The 20,151-nt window shown below is 36.9% G+C and overlaps 1 protein-coding gene across 1 annotated transcript in view; it reads right to left on the reverse strand.

The window, feature by feature from the left end:
* LOC149828798 (D-amino-acid transaminase, chloroplastic-like) overlaps nt 1-20,151 on the reverse strand; it is an 85,882-nt gene that overhangs the window by 25,705 nt on the left and 40,026 nt on the right. The window contains exon 3 of the mRNA XM_090017734.1: nt 8,025-8,203. Within this exon, the coding sequence (XP_089873860.1) occupies nt 8,025-8,203 (179 nt within the window). The remainder of the gene's footprint in view (nt 1-8,024; nt 8,204-20,151) is intronic.

The raw sequence follows: 20,151 nt of genomic DNA on the forward strand, positions 1-20,151 counted from the left end.
GAGAATAATACACTCCCGGAATACCTCGGTTGTTTGCAATGGTCTTCCCCCACGTACCAGGGTGGATGGTTAATTATCGAAACAAAGACCCTTTTTAATCACAATTTAAAATAAAAATATGCTCTAATTATACAAACAGTTTTGTTCTGTATTTTGTCTTATTTATCAGTAAAAATGCTTTATTTAAATTGACTGAATATGTTTAATATTCTAAATTACCAGAATTAGTATAGACTTACCAGACTGTCAGAAGTTTGACCCTTTAATGAATGCAGTGGGACATAAGTGGCATCAAGGAATTAGTACTCTCTTGAGGATCCAAGGACCAACTTGGGACTTTTGTTCATAATATTTTGTATTCCCAAGTTTTGAACTATCTGTACATTTTGTCAAAAAATGATGTAAATAATATTTTGGTTTTCACTCTAATAATAGCTTTGTCTTATTTCACCCCTGTGGCTCGCTCGAAATTTTCAAAATTGAACTCAATATTAAATCATTTTTCATTGCTAGTATTTAAAAAGATTTTTTTTTTAAATTTTTGGTAAAACTTTGGGGCATCACACCTATACCTCGATTAGATGATATATTGGACATGATAAAGGGTTTAAGTGCGTTTTCAAAGATTGATTTAAGAAATGGGTATAACCAAATTCGGATTAGACCTGGAGATGAATGGAAATCTGCATTTAAAACCAAAGATGGGTTATATGAGTAGTTAGTGATGTCTTTTGGGTTAACTAATGCCCCTATTACCTTCATGAGGTTGATGAATCAAGTACTTAAACCTTTTATTGGCCACTTCATAGTTGTTTATTTTGATGACATACTCATCTACAACAAATCCGAAGATGAACATGTTCGGCATTTAAGAGAAATGTTGATTACATCAATTTAAAGTACAGTTTTATGACCAATACCCTGATATTTTTGGGTTATGCAGTGTAAGGAAATATGCGGAAAAGCAAAGAGTGCACTAGGCACTTACAACATCCACTAATGAACAAACAACATGGGCTAATACCCAAACCCACAAGAGACAACACAACATAAAAATATAAATGTCTCTTATTGAAAGAGAGAGAGCTCTCAAGAGTGAAAAATACAAGAGGGGTTCACCCCTATTTATACACAAGAGAAGGAGAGGGGAAGGGCCAAGAGGCCTTAAAAGGAGAGCCACATAGGGGGCTCCCCATGTAGTCGTTGGGAGCCCCCAACGGTCACAAATGTGACCGTTGGGGGCCCCATCGACTACATGGTGGGGCCCCTTTTGTGTGAGCAAAAATCAAAAAAATAAAAAATATGATTTACAAAAATTAAAGAGAAAAATAAAATAAGAAAAACAAGTACCCCTATCGGGTACTTGTGAAATGACAAAAATACCCCTATCGGGTATTATATATATATAAATATATATATATATATGAATTACATGTATTTTAACACCCTCCCTCAAGCTTTACGGGGATATAACCGAAAGCTTGTTAAGAAGAAACAAAAACCGAGGAGCCGCAAGAGCCTTAGTGAAGAAGTCCGCCAACTGGTACTCTGATGTGACGTAAGGTAGTGCTATAGTTCCTCTTAGGTATTCATCACGAACGTAATGGCAGTCCATCTCAATATGCTTAGTACGCTCATGGAAGGTGTGATTGCTTGCAATATAGATTGCGCTTTTGTTGTCGCAACACATCTTTGAAGGAGTAGAGATGACAATGCCCATATCACTGAGGAGGCTTCTTAGCCACACAAGTTCCATGGTTGTAGTGGTCATAGCACGATATTCTGCTTCCGTTGAGGACAAGGATACTTTGTGTTGCTTCTTGCATCTCCACGAAATCATAAAGTCACCTAAGAAAACACAAAATCCCGTAGTTGAGACTCGGTCATTGGGATTTCCTCCCCAATCTGCATCAGTATAAGCAATTAAATTAAGTGACGAGGCAGAAGAAAGAAAAACTCCCTTAGTTATGGTATTTTTGATATATCTGACAATCCTTAAGACTGCACTCATGTGCACGGTTGTAGGTGCATGTTGAAACTGACTGACAGAGTGGACGGCATGAGCAATGTCTGGCCGTGTGATGGATAAGTAGGTTAGAGACCCAACAAGTTGCCGGTAGGGAGTAGGATCCTCGAGAGGTGTTCCATCTTCCAACCTTAATTTTGCATTGATGACTTCTGGGGTTTCTGTCTTCTTATCATCGGAGATACCGGATTTGGAACAGATGTCAGCAGCAAGTTTCATCTGAGAGAGAATGTACCCTCGAGGAGAGTACGCCACTTCAATCCCTAAAAAATATCTTAAGAAATCAAGGTCAGACATATCAAAATTTTCTTTCAAAACCTTTTTAATATCATTAATGCCTTGCTCATCACTTCCTGTGATGATCATATCATCAACATAAAGTAGTAGAATAACTACTGAAGACCCTGCACTTTTCACAAACAAAGCAGTGTCAGTATAACATGAACGAAAATTCAAACTTGTCATTACATTACTAAATCTATCATGCCAAGCCTTTGGGGCTTGTTTTAAACCATATAATGCCTTTTTAAGTTTGAGAATCTTATTTTTACCAATACATACTCCAGGTGGGGGATCCATGTAAACTTCTTCATTTAATTCGTCATTTAGAAATGCATTTTTAACATCGAGTTGATAGATAGGCCATTTTTTCACTGACGCAATAGCAATAAGAGTCCTAACACTAGTCATTCTAGCAACAGGTGCGAAGGTTTCTTCATAATCTATTCCATATTCCTGAGCATATCCTTTAGCTACTAATCGTGCTTTATAACGTTCTAATGAACCATCACCCTTGGTTTTAATTTTGAAAACCCATCTACATCCTATTGATTTCTTTCCAGTGGGTAACGAAGTTATTTCCCAAGTTTTTGCTTTTTCAAGGGCACTAAGCTCTAAGTTCATGGCTTCAACCCATTGGGGAATATCTTTGGCCTCATTATAGTGTGAGGGTTCATGAAATGAATGCAACGCAATTAGACATGCTCTATATCTTGGAGTTAGGGACTCATAGGAAACAAACCTATTAGGAGGATTGGAGATCCGACTGGATCTCCTTAAAGAGGTTTCTTCTATGTTGGATCCTTGAGAGTATTTTTCTAAGGCGCTTATCTGAGATTGTTGACCACGCCTAACATATGTTTGGATTGGTCTATTATTCTCATCTATAACATTATCAAGAGGAATTTCCTCTAGATCATTCAAAGACACATTAGAGATTTCCTCTTCTTGAGGAGTCTCATCTTCTTGAGATAGAAGATCAAATAAAAAAGTATATTCACTTTCGTCAATATCTTTAGTTTTCACAAAACCATTTTCATTTTCCAAAAATGTTACATCTTTGGATACATAGAGTTTGTTATTTTTCAAGTCATAACATCTAAAACCCTTTTGATTTTCTCCATAACCCAAGAAAACGCACTCAATAGCTTTAGGAGATAATTTGTCCCGTTTATGAGTAAGGACAAAACATTTACATCCAAAGACTCTTAATCTATTGAAGTCGGGTGTTCTTTCAAATAGTTTTTCGTATGGAGATGTATTTTGTAAGGATGAAGATATCATTATATTTATTAAGTAAGTTGAGGTTAAGGCCGCTTCGGCCCAAAAATTCTTTGGAATTTCTTTGGAAATAAAGAGTGTCCTAGTGGTTTCCATGATGTGTCTATGCTTTCTTTCGGCCAAGCCGTTTTGTTGGAGAGTCCTAGGACACGATCTTTGATGACAAATTCCATTTACCTCTAAATAGTTTTGAAATTCATTTGACAAATATTCTTCACCCGAATCGGATCTAAGAGTAGAGATATTACTTGAAAACTGATTTTTAACTATCATATGAAATTTTTTGAAAAATTCAAAGACTTCGGATTTTAAATTGAGAAAGTAGATCCATACATACCTAGTGTAGTCATCGATGAAAGTGACGTAATATGAGTACCCTCCTTTAGACATGACGGGAGAAGGACCCCAAACATTCGAATGGACTAACTCAAAAGGTCTTTTGGACACAAAGGTTCGGTTTGGAAAAGGAGTAGATTTCATTTTGCCAAAAATACAATTCTTGCAAACAAAATGTTTCTCATTACAAAATTTCTTTCCAAATGGAAAGGAGTACATTTTTAAGAAACTTGGGTGTCCAAGTCTTTGATGCCAAATATCAATATTTTTATCTTGGACATGGTTACAAAAAGAGTTAGTGGGGAGTTTCAAGTTGCTCATGTAAAAGAGATCTCCCCTCCTATGGCCTTGCCCAATCAGCTTCCCGGACCGGAGATCCTGTATAGAGCAATCCTTAGTAGAGAAGGAGATTTTACATCCATGATCACATATTTGAGCAACAGAGAGGAGATTTAAATTAAGTTGAGGTACAACTCTCACGTTTGGCACAAAGAAATCTTTTGAAAAGTTTAAGGTTCCAAAACTTTTTACTTGTAAAGATGTTCCATCGGCAGTTGAAACATAGGAGTTTTTATAATTATTACATAAATCGGAAAGCTCATTTTCAAGAGGGGTCATATGAAAGGAAGCTTCAGAGTCAAGGATCCAAGACGACATACCTGGAGGAGAGGAGGAAGCTACGGCGGCACCTGAAGTTGATGGAATTTTGAATAGAGTTTGTAGTGCTTCCGATAGTTGAGCAAGAGAAAAAGAGTCATTTCCTTTGATTGCTTCCTCTTTCTTTTGAGTAGCTTCTTCAACGGAAGCAACCTTATTTTTCGGTGCTTCATTCAACTTAGAGCAATTAGGTCTTATATGACCCGGTTCTTGACAATGATGGCAAATGGCTTTTCTATAATTGCCATTATAGTTATTTTGTCTTCCAAAATGTGGAGGTTTGTAAGTTTTCATGTGGTTGCTGGGTTTTGATACGGCCAAAACATCATCTCCTCCTTTAATCATGCCAAGACGGGTTTCTTCTTGGCATATTTCGGCTATGGTATCTTCCAAGGGAAGAGGCTTTGATCTATGTAAGAGGGAGGATCTAACTTGCTCATATTCGGGCCTAAGCCCATGTAAAAATTGGAAAAAGTGTTCTTTTTCCATTTGTTCTCTCCTTAATTCCACATCTATACTAGAAACACATTTTGGTTCTAGTAAAGATAGCTCATCCCATAGAGGGCAAAGAGTGCTAAAGTAGTCCCTAACACTCATTTCTCCTTGCTTGATAGTCCGGATTTTTTCTTGAAGAAAGAATTGACGAGCAAGGTCTTTTTGGGTAAACATACCTTTCATGAAGAACCATGCTTCATTTGCCATCCGAAATTTGGCAATGTTGGCGCAAATCTTGAGCTCCACATTGTTCATGAACCAAGCAAGAATCTTGGCATGCTTACTTTCCCAATCTTCTATTTTAGATTGGTGATCTTCAATGGCCTTCATGCGGGCATCTCCTTCAAGAGCTTTCTCTTGATCACCTTCCATCTTAGTTAGTTGAAGTTGCGGTTCCGGAATAGTGCCCATAACGTATCCCCAAAGCTTTTTCCCCTTGAGGTTGTTTTCCATGGCGGCGGCCCACATCATGTAGTTGGAGCCATTGAGCTTGAAGGAGAGATCAATCTTTTGTTCTCCTTCCATAATAATAACTTACAAGAGGATAAAAGGAAGAGAGATATAACAAGAAAAAAATATAGCTACACAACTAGCTATATTAAGAAGAAGAGCATACACAAGGCTCTGATACCATGTAAGAAAATATGCGGAAAAGCAAAGAGTGCACTAGGCACTTACAACATCCACTAATGAACAAACAACAAGGGATAATACCCAAACCCACAAGAGACAACACAACATAAAAATATAAATGTCTCTTATTGAAAGAGAGAGAGCTCTCAAGAGTGAAAAATACAAGAGGGGTTCACCCCTATTTATACACAAGAGAAGGAGAGGGGAAGGGCCAAGAGGCCTTAAAAGGAGAGCCACATAGGGGGCTCCCCATGTAGTCGTTGGGAGCCCCCAACGGTCACAAATGTGACCGTTGGGGGCCCCATCGACTACATGGTGGGGCCCCTTTTGTGTGAGCAAAAATAAAAAAAATAAAAAATATGATTTACAAAAATTAAAGAGAAAAATAAAATAAGAAAAACAAGTACCCCTATCGGGTACTTGTGAAATGACAAAAATACCCCTATCGGGTATTATATATATATATATATATATATATATATATATATGAATTACATGTATTTTAACATGCAGTGAGTGTTGAAGACATCAAGGTTGATGAAGAAAAGGTTAAATCAATTAGGGAATGGCCTACACCTAAATCTGTTCATGATGTTCAAAGTTTCCATGGATTAACTACTTTTTACCAAAGATTCATAAGAAAATTCAGTTTGATAGTGGTTCAAATAACCGGTTGCATGAAGAAAGGCAAGTTTCAGTGGAGTGAAGAGGTAAAAAAGAGTTTTGCTTTGATTAAAGAGAAATTATCTACTGCACCAGTCCTAGGTTTGCCAAATTTTGAAAAGTTGCTTGAGATAAAGAGACAGTTGAACAAACAAGTAGAATTTGCCTAATAACAACATGGTGAACAAATTGACATACAAGTCACCATTTCGGATTGTTTATGAAAGGGTTCCTAAGCATACTTTAGATCCTGTAAAGTTGCCGAATCTTCCTAGAATGAGTGTAGCAACAGAGAATATGACAGATATAATTCAATTAGTGCATGCAGATGTAAAGAGACAATTGAAAGAATCAAATGATAAGTACAAGGAAGATGCAGACAAACATAGACAGTTGAAGGCATTGGAACAAGGAGACATGGTAATGGTTCATCTCTAAAAAGAGTGTTTCCCTACAGGAACATAAAACAAGCTCAAGAATAGTAACTATGGGCCTTATCAGCTTATCAAGAGCATTAATAATAATTAAGAAGATTAATAATAATGCAATATGTTATCGATCTTCCACAATACATAAACATTTCTCCAAATTTTAATATAGCCGACTTATATGCATACCATCATCGTCTACCCAAACATCAACTTGAGGGCGAGTTTGCTACAAGTGGAGGGAACTGATGTAGAACACACGGCTTGGAACTTTTTAGAGAATCAAGATAAGTCCAAGATGGGGTCAAAGTCCAAGTCTTACAGTTATGGTTTACGCAGGAAAGTGCAAAGAATCTTTTAAGGTACGCGAGTCTCAATAGGATTTTACCTTCTAGATAAGTCTTGGATAAGGGTGGATGTCTTAGAGTCCTTAAAGAGTTTGGACTTTCAAGTAGGGGTTCTTGGGTCCATAAACAAGGGGCACCTCCTTTGCATTGTATTCAGTTTTTTCAATAAGGTGATTTTTGTTTTGGGTATTTGCCCCTTTCTCTTTCTTGTGGATTCAAGGATCTCTTTGTGCTATGTGCTTTTTTACTTGTCCAAGTGGATTTAAAGAAGCCCTTGTGGATTCAAGGGATTATAGCTTTCCCTTTCGAATTCGGAGAGGGTCTTGTGAATTCAAGATGAACTCTTCTAAGGAGACAGTGAATTCATATTTTTTTTCTATGTTAAAAAAAAAATCTTATGACATATTAAACATGTTAAAACCTTCTAATATAGTAAATAAACCATGCAAAACACCAGTACCGTTGGATTTCTATGCAAAAAAAAAGTGTGTACCACTGTATGGTATCATGGTACAAAACCACTATATACAGTACAAAAAATGTTTGGAATATGAATACCAGTCTAAGGACAAGTTTAATTTTACAAACTTTTGGAGGCAGAAACCAAAGTAACTAGTTTATATGAGTGCAAGGCAATCATTCTATATAAAAACTTATGCAAGAATCACTAGCAACTTGCAAAATGGCAGTTTGAATGATCACTAAAGTGTTCTTGAAAGGGGAACACAACAACATACATGCAGACTATACAACACGATGGTGATGAAGGATATCAAACGTTAGGAATTCAAAGCCTAATGTTGATAATACAGGAGCTTTGCAGTATCAAATAAACATATTATTAGATCAAAATTTTGAGTACACAAAATAATTTCTCACCCATCAATTATAGCTGCTGTATCAAAAACACCATGGCCTCTATGGACCATGTGATCATCCAATGGAATTACCATGACAGCTGGATCAGTAGTTATACCTCCAAAAATGCTGGAGTACATGGCCAAAAACTGTTGTTTTGAGTGTCTGGTCCATTGTTTTGCTTTCAATCTATCAATGACCTTGGAACCAGGAAAGGCCAAGAGATTAACAAAATCATTTATATTTAAGAACCACAGAAAAATTCATCTCCACAATAAATTAAAGGTTGCAATTTCCATATGCTAACATGCATCAAGTAACCAAAACTAAAAGAAATAATGTGCCAAAAGTTCTGCATTCATAAAGATATTCAGAATACGCAAGGTAAACAAGGATGCATCTTGGTTGTATAACTTTAACTTGGAAATATGTAGGCACTATGCACATCAAGCACAAACGTTAGAAACTTGTGTCATTTTGAAAAGAAAGTTTGGAAAGAAAACATTCTTAATGGATGGTTCATTTAACACATTACGTTTTGATATAAAAATTATAATGCATGGCTAGCTAATGGAAATCTCAAATATTTTCCCATGCTAATGGGTTTTTTGGCCATATTCCCAGTGTTAAAATACATGTAATCAATATATTTATATATAAATATATATATAGGTATATTCATCCATACCCGATAAGGGGTATTTCTGTAAATTCGCCCAATAGGGGGCATTGTAGTCTTTTTTACCTTTTTCCTTTTATTTTTCCTTTTTCTTATTTTTTATTTTTCTTTTTTTGTTTTTTGTGCATTAAATGCACCCACATTGGGGGGCCTAACAAAGAGTGGTTGGGCCCCCCAACGGTCACAATTGTGACCGTTGGGAGCCCAACGACACCCTGTTGAGACTCTCAATGGTGCCTCTCTCTCTCCCTTTTCTAACTCTCTCTCACTCCTCTCTTGCCTATAAATAAGTGGGGTCTCCCCCTTTGTAATACATGGCTTCTTGAAGCCCTCTTGTGCTTTTATAAGATTTTATGCTTTCAAGCCATTGTTGGCTTTTGTGTATGTCCTCTTTTGAACTTGTTCTTTGCTTCCTATGTGTGAACATCCATTGTAGGACATATATTTCTTTTCCGCATATTTCATTACATGGTATCAGAGCAAAGTTATGCTCTTGATTCTTATATCTAGTTGACTAGTTATACTCCTTTTTTTGTTTTCTCTCTCTCTTGGTTTGTCCTCCTTTCTTGAGTCTAAAATGGAAGGAGAACAAAAGATTGATCTCTCCTTCAAGCTTAATGGTACCAACTACATGATGTGGGCCGTCGTCATGGAAAACAACCTCAAGGGTAAAAAGCTTTGAGGATATGTTAAGGGCACCATTGGGAAACCTCAACTTCAACTTACAAAGATGGATGGTGATTAAGAAAAAGCTCTGGAAGGAAATGCTTGCATGAAGGCTATTGAAGATCACCAATCTAAGGTTGAAGATTGGGAAAGTAAGCATGCAAAAATTCTTGCATGGTTCACGAACAACGTGGAGCTCAAATTTTGGGCCAACATTGCTAAATTCTGCCTAGCAAATGAAGCATGGTTCTTTATGAAAGGTATGTATACTCAAAAGGACCTTGCTCGTCAATTCTTTCTCCAAGAAAAAATCTGTACCATTAAGCAAGGTGAAATGGGTGTAAGAGATTACTATAGCACTCTTGGACCTTTATGGGATGAGTTATCCCTACTAGAACCAAAATGGGTGTCTAGTGAAAATGTGGAACTAAGAAGAGAACAAATGAAAAAAGAACATTTTTTCTAATTTTTATATGGGCTTAGACCCGAATATGAACAAGTTAGATCCTCTCTTCTTCATAGATCTAAACTTCTTCCATTGGAAGATGCCATAGCCGAAATATGCCAAGAAGAAACTCGTCTTGGCATGATTAAGGGAGGAGATGGAGTTCTAGCCGTGTCTAAACCTGGCAATCATGTGAAAGTATATAAGTCTCCACACTTTGGGAGACAAAATAACTATAATGGCAATTATAGAAAAGTCATTTGCCATCTTTGCCAAGAACCAGGTCATATAAGACATAATTTCCCTAAGTTAAATGAACCTCCAAAAGGTAAGGTTGCCTCTATTGAAGAAATCACACAAAAGAAGGAGGAGCCAATAAAAGGGAAGGAGTCCTTTTCCCTTGCTCAACTATCCGAAGCGCTTCAAATTTTACTCAAATCGCCATCAACTTCGGGAGCCGCCATAGCCTCTTCTTCTCCTCCAGGTATGTCTTCTTGGATTCTTGATTCTGGAGCTTCCTTTCATATGACCCCTCTTGAAAATGGACTATCAAATTTATTTAACTCCAAAAATTCTTTTGTTTCCACCGCCAATGGTACATCTTTACAAGTTAAAATTTTTGGAACTTTAGATTTTTCAAAGGATTTCTTTGTGCCAAACGTAAGGATGGTACCTCAACTTAATTTAAACCTATTGGCTGTCTCTCAAATATGTGATCATGGATGTGAAATCTCCTTCTCAACTAAGGATTGCTCTATACATGATCTCCAGTCCGGGAAGCGGATTGGGCAAGGCCATAGGAGGGGAGATCTTTACTACACGAACAACTTGAAACTTCCCACTAACTCATTTTGTAATCATGTCCAAGATAAAAATATTGAAACTTGGCATCAAAGACTTGGACATCCAAGTTTCTCAAAAATGTACTCCTTTCCTTTTGGAATGAAATTTTATAATGAGAAACATTTTGTTTGCAAGAATTGTATTTTTGGAAAAATGAAATCCACTCATTTTCCAAATAGAACATTTGTGTCCAAAAGACCTTTTGAATTAGTCCATTCGGATGTTTGGGGTCCTTTTCCGGTCATATCAAAAGGAGGATACTCCTATTATGTTACTTTCATTGATGACTACACTCGATATGTGTGGATCTATTTTCTCAATCTAAAATCCGAAGTCTTTAATTTCTTTAAAAAATTTCATATGATAGTCAAAAATCAATTTTCAAGTAATATCTCCATTCTTCGATCTGATTCAGGTGGAGAATATCTATCAAATGAATTTCAAGAATACTTGGAAACAAATGACATTTGTCATCAAAGGTCATGTCCTATGACTCCTCAACAAAACAGTCTAGCCGAAAGAAAGCATAGACACATTTTGGAAACCACTAGGACTCTTCTCATTTCCAAAGAAATTCCAAAGTGCTATTGGGCCGAAGTCGCCTTAACTTCAACCTATTTGATAAATAGAATGATATCCTCATCCCTACAAAATACATCAACATATGAAAAACTATTTGAAAGAACACCCGATTTTAATAAATTAAGATTTTTTGGGTGTAAATGTTTTGTCCTTACACGTAAAAGAGATAAGTTATCTCCTAAAGCTATTGAATGTGTGTTCTTAAGATACGGAGAAAATAAAAAAGGTTTTAGATGCTTCGACCTTAAAAACAACAAGCTATATGTATCTAAAGATGTTACATTTTTAGAAAATGAAAACGGTTTTGAGAAAAATAAAGATATTGATGAAAGCGAATATGCTTTCTTATTTGATCTTCTCTCTCAAGAAGATGTGACTCCTCACGAAGAGGAAGTTTCTAATGATTTAGAGGATATTCCTCTTAATAATGTTGAAAATGAAAGTAATGATTTTGAAAATAGATCAATTCAAACCTATGTTAGGCGTGGTCAACATCTATAAAAATACTCTCAAGGTTCCAACATAGAAGAAACCTCTTTAAGGAGATCCGGCCGAATCTCCAATCCTCCCAATAGGTTTGTTTCCTATGAGTCTCTTGTTAAAATATGTATATATATATATATATACATATACTTATATATAAGTATATATATACATATATGTATATATATACATATTCTCTTTTAGTGAAATACCCGATAGGGGTATTCTTGTAAAACAACCAATGTACTTTTTATTTTTTACCTTTTTCTTTTTTCCTTTTTCCTTTTTACTTTTTTTCTTTTTATTTTTTTACTTTTGTATGACCACAAGGGGCCCCACTCTTGTAGTCGTTGGGGCCCCAACGGTCAGATTTCTGACCGTTGGGGCTCCCAACGACTACAAGGGAGTCCCCTTGTGGTCCCTTCTTTGAGCCTCCCTCCTCTATAAATAGAGGAGGTGTTCTCCTCTTGTAAGCATGGGTTTTTCACCCTTCTCTTCCTTTCTTCAATAATATCCAACTTATGACTTTAAGTCATTTTCTATATTTGAGAGTTTTGTGTGTGCACATTTGGTGTTTGTGTTCGTGGCTCTAGTGGTCACTCTTAAAGAGTGACTTTTGCTCTATTGGTGCTTCCGCCTCTTTTCATTACATGGTATCAGAGCTCGGTTGGTGATTGGGCTTTTCTTTGGAACGTGTGCCTCTCAATTTTTTGAAGAAAGGAAGGACTTTTGGTGCCGATGGAACGTGACTCTAAAGTGGTCTTCGCCCGGAATTTGAACATTTTTTCCAATTTCTTCATGGTCTTCGCCCGGAATTTGAACAAGTAAGGGCATCTCTTCTCCATAGAAGCAAAACCCTACCTATTGAAGATGCCCTTGCCGAGATATGTCAAGAAGAAACTCGACTTGGCTTGAGCATTAATAGTGATGAAGTTTTGGTCGTTACTAGGCCCGGATCGAATGTTAAAGCATATAAACCTCCCCATTTTAACAAAAATAGTAATGGGCCTAGAAAGGGAATACTATGCCATTATTGTAATGAACCGGGACACATTAGACCGGTTTGTCCAAAACTCAAAGGAAAGGTAGCCGCGGTTGGGAAAAATTCTCCAAAGAAGGAAGAAAGTACCAAAGAAGGAGATATCAAAGAAACTCTAAATCACATCTCCGAAGTTCTCCAACATCTTCTTAAAACTTCTCCTTCAACATCCGGAGCCGCCATCGCCTACTCTTCATCACCTCCAGGTATGTGGATACTAGACTCCGGTGCTTCTTTTCATATGACATCTCATAAAAACTCTCTTTCAAATGTTTTTTCTGAACCCATATCCTCTAGTGTTTCAACGGCCGATGGTACATCATTAAAAATTGAAAGTATTGGAACACTTGATTTTAAAAACTTTTTCGTTCCTAAAGTAAGAATCGTTCCTAAAATTAATTTAAACCTTTTTTCCGTTTCTCAAATCACCGATCATGGATGCCAAGTCTCTTTCTCACCTAAAGATTGCACCGTGCAGGATCTCCAGTCAAGGAAGCTGATTGGGCAAGGCCATAGAAGGGGTGACCTCTACTTTATGGATTTTTTGACTCTTCCATCTAAGTCATCTTGCAATCTTGTAAAAGACAAAAGTATTGGAATATGGCATGAGAGACTTGGCCATCCAAATTTTGTAAAAATGTCTCTTTTTCCGTTTTTGAACAATACTTGTAAAGACAATTACATGACTTGTAAAGATTGCATTTTTGGAAAATCTAAAGCTACTCCATTTTCTCAAAGAAGTTACTTTACCACTCGGCCATTTGAACTTATTCATTCCGATGTGTGGGGACCTTCCCTTATTTTGTCTAAAAGAGGTTTTTCGTATTACGTGGTCTTTATAGATGACTTCACTCGATTTACGTGGATTTACTCCCTAAGTTGCAAATCCGAAGTTTTCTCCTTCTTTAAAGAATTTCATGCAATGGTCAAAAATCAATTTTTGGGAAATCTATCTATTCTTAGGTCCGATTCGGGAGGCGAATATATGTCCAATGATTTTCAAAGCTATTTAAAAGAAAATGGAATTTGTCACCAACGTTCTTGCCCCAACACTCCGCAACAAAATGGTCTTGCGGAAAGAAAGCATAGACACATAATAGAAACTACAAGAACGTTATTAATTTCAAGAAATATTCCAAAATCCTTTTGAGCCGAACAACAAGGTTATCGATGTTTTGACATACTTAAGAACAAACTTTATATCTCTAAAGATGTCACATTCCTTGAAGAGGAAAATGGTTTTTCGCACCAACCAAATGAAAATATTGATTATTCCTTTCTATTTGACTTGTTGCCTCAAGAAAACATCATAGATGATCATATTGATCCTAGTGAATCCCTTTGCGAAGATCATTTTGAACATCCAAGTGATGATCAAAACTTAGAAGAAAATGTTTCAAGACAAATTCAAGTCTACTCTAGAAGGAATGAAAGAAATCCTCCTTGTGCCCTTGAAAAATTTTCCCAAAGTGAGTCAATCGAAGAGACCTCTCAAAGAAGATCAAATCGGATTTCCAAAATACCAAATAGATTTGTTTCGTATGATTCCTTTTCTCCTAACTTTCGAGCATGCCTACTTGCTCTTCACTCCTTTCATGAACCATCTCATTACAATGATGCTAAGCAATATGCTCATTGGAATGAAGCTATGGAACTTGAACTTAATGCTCTTAAAAAGGCACAAACTTGGGAAATCATTGATCCTCCCAATGGCAAGAAACCCATTGGATGTAGATGGGTTTTTAAAGTAAAAACTAAGAGTGATGGTTCATTGGAAAGATATAAGGCTAGGTTGGTTGCCAAGGGATATGCCCAAGAGTATGGGGTAGATTATGATGAAACTTTTTCCCCAGTTGCTCGAATGACTAGTGTTCGAGCTCTTATTGCTATAGCCTCAGTTAAAAAATGGCCAATCTTTCAACTTGATGTCAAAAATGTCTTTTTGAATGGTAATTTAAATGAAGAAGTTTATATGGAACCGCCTCCAGGTATGAACTTAAATGGAAAAATTTTGAAATTAAAAAAGGCTTTATATGGACTTAAGCAAGCTCCTAAAGCTTGGTATGATAGGTTTAGTAACGTATTAATCAATTTAGGATTTTCTTCTTGCTATACTAATACTGCTCTTTTTGTTAAAAGGACAGGTGACTCCATTATTATGCTTCTACTGTATGTTGATGATATGATCATTACTGAGAATGACAAAAAGGGAGTAAATGATGTAAAGTCGATGTTAAAAGAAACTTTTGATATGTCTGACCTTGGTTATTTGAGATATTTTTTAGGGATTGAAGTGACTTATTCCCCGCGAAGATACATCCTATCTCAAATGAAATTAGCTGCAGAAATTTGTACCAAATCAGGAATATCTGATGAAAAGAAAGTTGAGACTCCCGAAGTTATTAATGCAAAACTGAGACTTGGAGATGGTGTTCTTCTTGAGAATCCAACCCCCTACCGTCAATTAATCGGATCTCTCACCTATCTATCCATCACACGTCCAGACATAGCTCATGCGGTTCATGCAGCAAGCCAGTTTCAGCATGCACCTACTTCAGTTCATATGGCAGCCGTAATGAGGATTGTGCGATATATCAAAAATACTATATCCAAGGGACTCTTCTTATCCTCTTCCTCATCTCTTGACTTAACTGCTTTTACTGATGCTGACTGGGGAGGAAATCCCAATGATCGTATCTCAATAACGGGTCTGTATTTTTTTAGGTGAATCCCTCATTTCGTGGAGATGCAAGAAGCAGCAGAAGGTTCACTGTCATCCATTGAAGCTGAATATCGGGCCATGGCAATGACAACTATGGAAATCGTATGGCTCAGAAGTCTCCTTGCTGACACGGGCGTCCCCATTTCCACTCCCACCAAGCTCTGCTGTGATAACAAAAGTGCGATATACATTGCCATCAATCACACCTTTCATGAGCGGACCAAGCATATCGAAATGGATTGCCATTATGTTTGAGACGAATACCTCAGAGGGACTATCTCATTACCATATGTTACTTCAGAGTATCAACTAGCTGACTTCTTCACCAAGGCGCTCCCAACTCCACGATTTATGTTTCTCCTTAGCAAACTTTCGGTCTTCTCCCCGTAAAGTTTGAGGGGGCGTGTTAAAATATGTATATATATATACATATACTTATATATATATATACATCTGTATATATATAAGTATATATATACATATATGTATATATATACATATTCTCTTTTAGTGAAATACCTGATAGAGGTATTCTTGTAAAACAACCAATGTACTTTTTATTTTTTACCTTTTTCCTTTTTCCTTTTTTTCTTTTTATTTTTTTACTTTTGTATGACCACAAGGGGCCCCACTCCAACGGTCAGATTTCTGACCGTTGGGGCTCCCAACGACTACAAGGGAGCCCCCTTGTGGTCCCTTCTTTGAGCCTCCCTCCTCTATAAATAGAGGAGGTGTTCTCCTCTTGTAAGCATGGGTTTTTCACCCTTCTCTTCCTTTCTTCAATAATATCCAACTTATGACTTTAAGTCATTTTCTATATTTGAGAGTTTTGTGTGTGCACATTTGGTGTTTGTGTTCGTGGCTCTAGTGGTCACTCTTAAAGAGTGACTTTTGCTCTATTGGTGCTTCCACCTCTTTTCATTACATCTCTAACACCTAAGTATAAGGCATGTCTAATTGCACTACACTCTTATAATGAATCGTCACATTATAATGAAGCCAAAAACATTCCTCAGTGGTTGAAGCCATGAAACTGGAACTTAGTGCCCTTGAAAAGGCTAAAACTTGGGAAATAACCTCATTACCCATTGGAAAAAATCTATTGGATGTAGATGGGCCTTCAAAATTAAAACTAAAAGTGATGGGTCATTAGAACGTTATAAAGCTAGGTTGGTAGCCAAAGGATATGCTCAAGAATACGGTATAGACTATGAAGAAACCTTCGCTCCCGTAGCTAGAATGACTAGTGTTAAGACTCTTATTGTGATTGCATCTGTCAAAAACTGGCATATCTATCAATTAGCTGTTAAGAATGCATTTCTTAATGGTGAGTTAAATGAAGAGGTCTATATGGATCCTCCTCCAGGAGTATGTATTGGTGAAAATAAAATTCTCAAACTTAAAAAGACACTATATGGTTTAAAGCAAGCTCCAAAGGCTTGGCATGACAGATTTAGCAATGTAATGACAAGCTTAAATTTTCGTTCATGTTATACTAACACTGCGTTGTTTGTGAAAAGTGCAAGGTCTTCAGTAGTTATTCTACTACTTTATGTTGATGATATGATCATCACTAGAAATGATGAGCAAGGAATCAATGATATTAAGAAAGTTTTAAAAGAAAATTTTGACATGTCTAACCTTGGTTTCTTAAGATATTTTTTAGGTATTGAAGTAGCATACTCTCCGAGGGTTCATTCTCTCTCAGATGAAACTTGCTGCTGACATTTGTTCCAAGTCTGGCATTTCAGAAGATAAGAAGACAGAAACCCCTGAGGTTATCAATGCAAAGTTAAGGTTGGAAGATAGAACACTTCTCGAGGATCCTACTCCCTACCGCCAACTTGTTGGGTCTCTGACATACTTATCCATCACTCAGCCAGACGTAGCTTATGCAGTTCACTCCGTCAGTCAGTTTCAATATGCACCTACAACTGTGCACATGAGTGTAATCTTAAGAATAGTCAAATACATTAAAAACACCATAACTAAGGGAGTTTTTCTTTCCTCTTCATCATCTCTGGATTTAATTGCTTATACTGATGTTGATTGGGTAGAAAATCCCAATGATAGAGTCTCAACTACTGGTTTTTGTGTTTTCTTAGGAGACTATGATTTCTTGGAGATGCAAGAAGCAACACAAAGTGTCGTTGTCCTCAACAGAAGCGGAGTATCGTGCAATGACCACTACAACCATGGAGCTTGTGTGGCTTAAAAGTCTCCTCACTGATATAGGCGTAATCATCTCTACTCCTTCGAAGATGTGTTGTGATAACAAGAGCGCCATTTATATTGCAAGCAATCACACCTTCCATGAGCGTACTAAACACATAGAGATGGACTGCCACTATGTTCGAGATGAATACCTAAAAGGAAACATAGCACTGTCTTATGTCACATCCGAGTACCAGTTGGCGGACTTCTTCACTAAAGCCCTTGCTGCTCCTCGTTTTATGTTTCTTCTCAACAAGCTTTCGGTTATATCCCCGTAAAGCTCGAGGGAGGGTGTTAAAATACATGTAATCAATATATTTATATATATATATATAAGTATATTCATCCATACCCGATAAGGGGTATTTCTGTAAATTCGCCCAATAGGGGCATTGTAGTCTTTTTTACCTTTTTTCTTTTATTTTTCCTTTTTCTTATTTTTTATTTTTCTTATTTTGTTTTTTGTGCATTAAATGCACCCACATTGGGGGGGCCAACAAAGAGTCGTTGGGCCCCCAACGGTCACAATTGTGACCGTTGGGAGCCCAACGACACCTTGTTGGGACTCCCAATGGTGCCTCTCTCTCTCCCTTTTCTAACTCTCTCTCACTCCTCTCTTGCCTATAAATAAGTGGGGTCTCCCCTTTTGTAATACATGGCTTCTTGAAGCCCTCTTGTGCTTTTATAAGATTTTATGCTTTCAAGTCATTGTTGGCTTTTGTGTATGTCCTCTTTTGGACTTGTTCTTTGCTTCCTATGTGTGAACATCCATTGTAGGACATATGTTTCTTTTTCGCATATTTCATTACACCCAGTCCATGGTTGTTCTGGTTAAAACCTAAAAATGTTGCAGAGAACTCGTAGTCTACACTGCTTGTTTGTAGAGTAGGTTATTTTGACCAAGGTTGTCTGTATTGTTACTTTTGGCCTTTATGATATGATACACACAAATATCGCGATATGAGTGTATTGTACTCGTATTGAGTGTATCGTACGATACACCCCCGTATCATGTCATATTGTATGATACAAGATGTATCATACGATACGGGTCTGGCGCACTTAAAAATGACTCGAAAGTTGATTTTTTTTGCTTTGGGTTTAAAAGATCGATTTGGGGGCTGATTCATGCACAAGGGAGAGGGCTTTTGTGATTTTCTCAAGTAAGAGTGCATTTTCACTCAAGGAAGTGGGTTAAGGTAAAAAATCTTTATTCTTTGTTTTTTAAGTAATCTTTATTCTTTGCTTCTTATTGAGTTTTTTAATTAGTTATGTTTTATTCTAGATCATTTGATGTCGTCTTCATGTTCATGTCATAGAGATGATCCCGCATGGCAATACTGTAGAAGCTGATGATGTACCAAGACTAGGGTCACCATTGAATTTGAGATGTTTGTTTTGTGGTACTATTATTAGAGGTGGGTTGTATTGAAAGTCCATGTAATATAGTATAGCATAAAGTTATGTAAAGTATCTTTATTAGGCCATTATGTACAACCCTATAATAAAAGGGGTATACTAGTCTTCTTAGGCTTTTTGTTTTGAAGTCTCAAGGGGGTCGACCCTTTTAATGTGTAGAAGGATCCTCATTCATTATATTGAACATACAAACATTGGTTTCTCTCTCCTTTTGTTGAGTATCCTCTAACCCTAATCTCTCTCACTCTTTCTCTATTGGATTTCTAACATGATGTCAGAGCCACGAGCCACGAAGAAGGAGATTAAAGAAGACTTGTGAAAGTGAATCAAGCATCATTTTGGTTTGCACTGAAGGTTGCGTAGAGGGCTGCTGACATCATCATTGTCCGTACAATCTTGCTGCTTTGGTGCATCTAAAGATTTGGGTTGGTAGCTCTTGATTTTAGATGTTCATAAAATCAAGAATCACCATCACCGACTGTTTTGATTTTTTGAGCATATCAGTCACATCGGTCGGTTTTAAACCCTATGTTTAGACTCTTTTGTATCATTTTTGTATTGGAAATCTCCTATAAGTGGTCTAATACAAGTATTTGTTATATTGGGTGAGATCTATTGACTCTTTTGGAAGTCTCTCTTTGGCGGTAACTAGTTTTTCATACACTAGTTACATTGTTTTCAGTTCTGGGCATCGATCTTGGCTGCAGATCAGTGACAGTGATCAGATATCATTACTTTCAGCTGTGTGCAAGAAATTTCTGTAGTGCTGGTTGTGATTTGCAGTATTGGGTGTAAATCTATCATGTCTACTGTATATTTTGGTAGTTGTTCAGTAAGTGTTTGAAGGTTTTGGATGCTTAGTCGTGCGATTAGAGGTCTTGCTGCTATCTTTTTGTGTTGCTCTTGGAAGAATCTCTATAGTCTCCTAGATTATTACTTTTCTTGATAGTCTTTTTGGTTTGGTTGCTTCTATATTGTCAATCTTGCAGGAAATATTCTTGGGTGTGAAGAATATTTGGGCTTGTTGTATGCATCCGTGTGGTGATTTCTTGAGAT

The sequence above is a fragment of the Nuphar pumila genome, chromosome 9 (genome assembly GCF_984573655.1).
Source record: "Nuphar pumila chromosome 9, dmNupPumi1.hap1.1, whole genome shotgun sequence".
Taxonomy (NCBI): Eukaryota; Viridiplantae; Streptophyta; class Magnoliopsida; order Nymphaeales; family Nymphaeaceae; genus Nuphar; species Nuphar pumila.